The sequence below is a fragment of the Plectropomus leopardus genome, chromosome 22, assembly GCF_008729295.1.
Source record: "Plectropomus leopardus isolate mb chromosome 22, YSFRI_Pleo_2.0, whole genome shotgun sequence".
Classification (NCBI taxonomy): domain Eukaryota; kingdom Metazoa; phylum Chordata; class Actinopteri; order Perciformes; family Serranidae; genus Plectropomus; species Plectropomus leopardus.
Genome location: NC_056484.1, coordinates 23,340,481 through 23,347,544, shown reverse-complemented (window position 1 = coordinate 23,347,544; position 7,064 = coordinate 23,340,481). Strand labels below are relative to the sequence as shown.

Here is a 7,064-nt window from a genome sequence, read left to right as displayed (position 1 = left end):
TGATAACAAATATTTATATATACATATGTGTGTGTGTGTGTGTGTGTGTAAAATATCTTGTGTGTGACGTTACATTCCCCTCTGCTGTGAGGGAACGGCTTTTAATTCTGCTTTAATGAATCAGAGAGGCTGCAGGATGTTGGTGTATAAAATTCAAGTCATATTCACTTTAGATGAATTGCATCTTTATTTATTGACTGAAATGTTTATTTTCTGTTGTTGAGGCTTGCTAGCAGTAAGCTTTGTGTGTGTATGTGTGTGTGTGTGTGTGTGTCTGTGTGTGGTGTCTGTGTGTGTGTGTGTGTGTGTGTGTCTATAAGATTTCAGACTCCATTTGTTTGTACTCTTTTACATTTTCATATTTTAATCCCCAGTTTGGATGTAACTGTTTTTTGTTATATTTATTTTAATAAAAATGTGTCTCACAGCGGACTGTGTTTGCAGAGTAGTTTCTCTGGTGTATTTCTTTTAATTTATTTTTTTACATGAACTAAGACAGTTGTTTTCAACCTTTTCCTTATGAGACCCCTTTCACTATTAGTGAGGAAAATTTGTATTTCATATGTTCAGATATCCAGATATTTTATAATAGATTCAATGCATAGCAATAACTGAACTGAACAAGTGATTAACTGTACAGTTAGATGGTGAATGCTATGAAAACTACAAGAAGTTTTGTGAAAAATCAGCAATTTGCATACATTTTGAGCAGATTATTTTCTGTGAATGTTTCATCAAAGATGAGTTTTCCTGATCATTTTAATAATGTTTTTCTTTAGCTCTTCTCTGCTTTATGTTATTAGTATATTTTATCTTTTAAAAAAAATATTATTAAATATTAATTTGTTCCCAAGAATTAATAATTCATGATAATAACTTGCTCCCACAAAAAGTAATTTGTTTTTATAAAATACTAATTTGTTCCAACAAGATGATAACTTGTTCCTACAAGATCATTAACTAACTAATGGAAACATCACTTTTTGGGAACATGTGTAGTATTGGATGGAGTTAATATATATAGTAATATATATATAATATATATATATATATATATATATATTATATATATATAATATATATATACAACATATATATAGTAACAGTAATATATAGTGTAACTTGAGTAGTAATATTAATCCTTTGGCACACTTTGCACGCTTTTCATTCTTTTTTAAAAAATTATTTTGGCTGTTGTCCATGCAGATAGCAACAAATAAAATACTTGGAATTTGTCATTTTTTTGTACATGGAGAAAATACGTTCCGTTTCCACTTGATGCACTGCCACAATCAATGCTGCTGCAAATCACTGACATATCTCAGGCTGTGATAATACATGTCTGCATGTAATATATTGAAAATAATTATTTATTTTACATCTAATAAATAGTGGCATCATGCCAAAACCTGGCATTTAAAGGGTTAAAATTAGGAAAAACGAGTGCATATTTGATAGTTTATTATTATTAATACTTATGTTGGTTAAAAAAAAACACTAAACGAAAGCAGAAAATCATGTAGATGTATAATATTTATGGAAGCTTAATTTAAAACATACGCATTTTGTGCGCAGAGCGCTACAAGTGTGTGTAATATTAAAGTATAAACAGAAAGTACAAGCACAGCGAAGTAAAACTGGAGTTCGATGTAGAAAGTTGTAAAAATACACAATTGCCCTTTAAGTTTCTCCCACAATGCATTGCCGGCTTAACTGCCAGCCTCTTCCGGGTCTGTTCAAGCTACCTCCACGTGAGTGTAAGTGACCGGCGTCATGTCAACAAACTCTGTCACTGTGAACGGAGGCGAGGACGAGGAGTTCAGGGGCTTTGTGGCCCTATACGGCGGGGTCCTGCAGTCCTCAGGGATCCCTCAGATCTACTGGAGGAGCCTCCACCACAAAATCACCAACGAGGTCTGCCTGCTGCTCACTGACACCCAAACACAGCGCCGATCACACCCGAACACAGCACCGATCACACCCGAACACAGCACCGATCACACGCTCCAAACCAGATCACACCTGCAGCTGCTGCTTCAGTTTCAGTAACTGCAGCACAGCACAGAATAAAACAGCAGGTGGACACAAAAATGCATTTTTTTTGCATCTCTCATCCGTCTTTTCAACTGCACGTGCAGCAGCACAGCTCCGATTGTATGAAAATGACGCTATTGGCAAATTAGGACATATTATAATCCCTTTATTTGAGAAAAGCATAGTGATGATCGGTAATGTTCCCCGGCTAGGAATATAACATTCATTTCAAGTATATCCCGTTCTGTCGCAAAGGAGGCGATCATGCCAAACTCGCTTTAAAAATCTGATAGTTCTCATTTTCCTTCATTGTTTGCAAACACACACAGCCGGTATGCCATGGTTTAAAATTATAACACATGTATATGTTCCTGGGGTCAATTCGTCATATAATTTAGCCACCAATCTGTGTGCTGTTTTAGTGAAATTTCGATCTTTGTACTAGTTGGTTCACACGCCAAATTCTGGGTGCGGTATGTATCTCCGTGTATGGCAGGAGAAAGAACGAGAACAACATCAAGTGGTGTCTGGGTATGTGATGTGTGCCGAGTTCGAGGGTGGAACTATCAACCATATTATTAACCGTGTTTAAGCTGCGTTGCTGACTTCCAATAAAGATTACAGGCAAGCAAAGTTTAAATTCACAATTTCTCCAATGGTGTCTGGATATGTTACTTTTTATGTCATAGATTTATGATGCTGGGGAGGTTTTCGGAATCATGCAGTTCCAACAAGCAGACGATGAGGAGGAGGAGGAAAATGGAGAGAATGAGGAGAAGAAGAGGTGCAACCCTGGAGCAGCGATCAGCTGTAAGGTGGTGGTGACCCGGGATAGCGGGCTGTCCGCCGCAGAGCCGACCAGGTGAGGGAGAGGGGAGGGGGGGGCTTTGTTTTTCTTTGTGATTTTTTTAAAAAATTTTTTTTATATATATTTATTTTTTAACCTTTACCTTCAAAGGAAGCTCTAATAATTTCCTTGTGCCTGAGTGACTGGGGAAAATGCATGACCCTCCCTCCACCTTAAATAATCATATTTAGTTTTTATTCGCACCAAATGTATCAGAGCCAGTATAATGAGCAAACATGATGGAAGTGACACTGCAGTAACTTTGAACAACAGGTGTTTTTAGATTCAACCCACAGTGCCCGCTTTAATATTACACACACTAGTATGCAGACAAACTGCGCTTTCCAAATTTAGGCTATAAAAAATATTTTGCATCAATATGATTTTCTACTTTCACTGAGTTATTTTTTGTAACCAACATCAGTCCTCATCATAAATATCAAATATTTGTTCATGTTCAGAATTTTGATGCCAGGTTTTTGTCATGATGCCACAATGTTTCTGGATGAAAAAAAACAACAAAAAATAATTCATTATTTTTAACATGTTAAGTAGATTTTTATTATTATTATGACAGTCTATGATATGTCATTGATTAGCAGCAACATTGAGTGTGTCAGTGCACCTGGTGGAAATAGCATGTATTTCTCCATTTATGATTAGGACTGATGCTGCTTAGAATATTATTTAAATGAAAGTAGAACATGTATAATATTTTTCATAGCCTGATTTTTAAAAGCACATTTTGTAAGCAGAACAATATGATTGTGTGTGTAATATTAAAGTGGGCCCTATTAAAAACAACAAAAACAAAGTGATTGATATGTATTCATGTGTGACAAAGTGGAGGTTTTTTTAAATGAGCTGTAAAGCTGAACTTGAGTCCGTTTTCCTGCAGCGTCTTCTTGGTGGATCACGCCTGGACGTATCGTATGGAAGGTGCCCGTCAGCAGCTGGAGCAGGTCCCCGGCCTGCTGCCCAGAATGGCGGCCCTCATGGGGGTGGACTTCCACGGCGAGGCCCCTGACCCGGACACGGTGGAGCTGGTGATGGATTGCATGTGGAAGTACAACCAGACCTATAAACTCAACCAGGGGGTACGTTAGAATACACGGTCCACAGTCTCTGTCTCAGTCGTCCCTGTCCACTCACTGTCCTCGTCCTACTGTGTCTTGTGGTGCAGTCTCCAGAGGACAAGGTTCCTGTGTGGTACATCATGGATGAGTTTGGCAGCCAGGTGCAGCACTCGGACCAGCCCAGCTGCGCTCTGGCTCCCTTCTTCTACATTCAGGGAGGCCTGACCTACTCCGTGCTGTGGCCCCTGCAGGACCTGCAGGAGGGAGGTGAGAGCACACTCACGCACGTACGCACACACACACACACTCCCACACGTCGTACGCACACACACACACACACACACACACACTCACTCAGAAGAAGGAAGAATTTGAAGGATGAGTCTGTTTTTGTTTGTTTTTTTATTTCCCCTATTGTCAACCATTTAACACCTGAGCAGTTTGACTTGGTTTCTTTCAGAGACATGAGAGGAAGAAGGCAATGAGCAAAAATGGCAGGAAAGAATTAGCAGGAGATTCACAAAAATTTACAAGTGCCCTCCATTTGTGGCCCCTGCAGGACCTGCAGGAGGGAGGTGAGAGCACACTATGCATTTTTTGCCCTTTTTAATGAATATTTTATTTAGTCGCTACTCTCTTATTTGCTGCTGCAACAAAACAATTTCCCTCACAGGATTAATAAAGTTTTTCTATTCTATCTATTCTATTCTATTCTAGTCTAGTCTAGTCTAGTCTAGTCTAGTCTATTCCATTCTATTCTATTCTATTCTATGCTATAAGAAAATCACATGAAAATAAGCAACAAAAACAGAAAAGTATAAACAAACAAACAAAACAAAAAACACAAAAATGACCTTAAGAAAGTCATAAAAAAGATTAAAAAAATCTATATTAAAAATGTTTTATTTTGTAGAATAACTCTAAATATATAATGATTCGATTTATAAATGAAAAATGAAAATGTCTCAAAATTTTTCCCAAATTTTCTTTTTTATATAATATCATATAATTCCCCCTCTGCTCATGGCCTTTTTTTCATTTTTTTAAAAATAAATCAAACCAATGTTCTGAGGTTTCAGAGGTGTAGATGCTTGTGAAAGGCGTCAGAAGACAGCTAAAGAAAACTGATGATGGTTCAGGTGTTAATGGGTTAACCCTTGTTTAAGAACAAACTAAACAGAAAAAATCCAAAATCCAGCAGCCTGGGAAAAAGAATGAAAGAAGCAGCTGCAAGATAAGAATGATGAGATAATGATTAAAGGTTAAAGCAAAACAAACAGAGTGAGCAAGATTAGCTAGCAAGAAATTAAAATGATCAGCCGCATGCAGCTAAGAGATAAAATAAGAGGTCATAATAACTTTTTGGCATGAGGACTTGACCAGCTGCATCTTCGTTGTGTGAGAAAAACAGGAGAGGTGAAAAGGTGAACAACACACACTCTTTCATTCACTGAATATGACTTTCACATAAGTAAAAAGAATCCTGACACACACACACACACACACACACACACACCATTTCAAAAGCTGTATATGATTTTCATATAAGTTAAATCTTGATTCTGTGTTTATCTACTGAGTGGTCTATTATGCTATAGTTTGAAATAAGTTAAACACTTAACCAGTTTATAACCTGTTTGTGATATTATAATTAAACTAAGTTGCATTAATTTTTAAAAATACAGTACATACAGTGAGAGATAGGTCTGGGGTGTAGAAAAGTACCCAGAACCAGAATTTAAATCAGAGCCAAAAGATGAGAGCTTAAGAAGGAGGAGACTGATGTGTCTCCAGAAAAGGGTGGAGAGACCCCAGAGTCCCCAAAAGAGTATAAGAATGAGCATTTCAAAAGTAATTTTATTTTAATCCTGGGATTGGCTCGAGTTTGTTGTTGTGCTGTTGAAGACCGCAATAAAACTCTACTTTGCAACTGACTTTGCTCATCTCCAGTGCTCCTTGGCAGAAGCTACCACATCAACCACCATTACTGAAGAAAGCAAGCAAGAATATTTAAATTAGATCTAAGTTTGAGTTCATTTTAGAAGAGTCTTCAGAGATGTTTTGCCACAACAGTTGCCGTGCGTGCTCAGTAGGGAGCAGTCTGCTCTGAGCTGAGAGACGCAGACAGCAGGGAGGGCAGACACTAGAGACAACATTTCCTCCCAGCTAAAATCTTATTATCTCCACAGATGAAGTAACCCGAGACTACACATACGGGGAGCCAGACCCTCTGCTGAGGAAATGCCGGCTGTTACCATGGAGACCTGCTGAGCTAGAAGGGGTCAGCAGTGTCACCACTGAACCCCCAGACTCTTACTATGAGGTGAGGACTACCCATGGATTGCATGAAATAGACTACCACTTTGATTTGTCAAACACAAAAGACTCTTGTTTGACTGAAATTGGCAGGTTTCATACAACCCCCGGCAAAAATTATGGAATCACCAGTCACCAGTCCTGCATACAAGCAGTGGGGGAGAATCTATTCATTGATGAAGTCTTTCTGACTCCTCCAAAGCAGGTGGCGATATATCCTCTTTCAGCTAGATTCTAATAATCTTTATTATTTTTACAGTCTTTGATATTGACTGAATATTACTGTTTATTTACAATAACTTCAGGGTAGAAAACTGCTGCTTCATGTACATGATGATGCTGATCGAACTCTCTCTATACATACATATATACATATATACAACCCCTGGCAAAAATTATGGAATCACCAGTGAGGATGGTTCAGTTGTTCAGTTGTTTAATTTTGTAGAAAAAAGCAGATCACAGACATGCCACAAAACTAAAGTCATTTAAAATGGCAACTTTCTAGCTTTAAGAAACACTAAAAGAAATCTTGAAAAAATTGTGGTAGTCAATAACAATTGCTTTTTTAAATCAAGCAGAGGGAAAAAAACATGGAATGGTGTTGCCATTTTAAATGACTAGTTTTGTGGCATGTCTGTGATCTGTTTTTTCTACAAAATTAAACAACTGAATGAACATCCTCCAAGACTGGTGATTCCATAATTTTTGCCAGGGGTTGTATATATGTATATATATGTATATATAGAGAGAGTTTGATCAGCATCATCTGATTATATGCACATGAAGCA

At 37.6% G+C, this 7,064-nt stretch overlaps 1 protein-coding gene across 1 annotated transcript in view; it reads left to right on the top strand.

Moving 5' to 3' along the window:
- Nucleotides 1-1,739: 1,739 nt before the first annotated feature.
- Nucleotides 1,740-7,064, top strand: part of ttll12 (tubulin tyrosine ligase-like family, member 12) — a 35,799-nt gene continuing 30,474 nt past the window's right edge. The window contains exons 1-5 of the mRNA XM_042510926.1: nucleotides 1,740-1,914; nucleotides 2,724-2,896; nucleotides 3,780-3,978; nucleotides 4,065-4,224; nucleotides 6,147-6,280. Of these exons, the coding sequence (XP_042366860.1) occupies nucleotides 1,774-1,914; nucleotides 2,724-2,896; nucleotides 3,780-3,978; nucleotides 4,065-4,224; nucleotides 6,147-6,280 (807 nt within the window). The 5' untranslated portion in view covers nucleotides 1,740-1,773. The remainder of the gene's footprint in view (nucleotides 1,915-2,723; nucleotides 2,897-3,779; nucleotides 3,979-4,064; nucleotides 4,225-6,146; nucleotides 6,281-7,064) is intronic.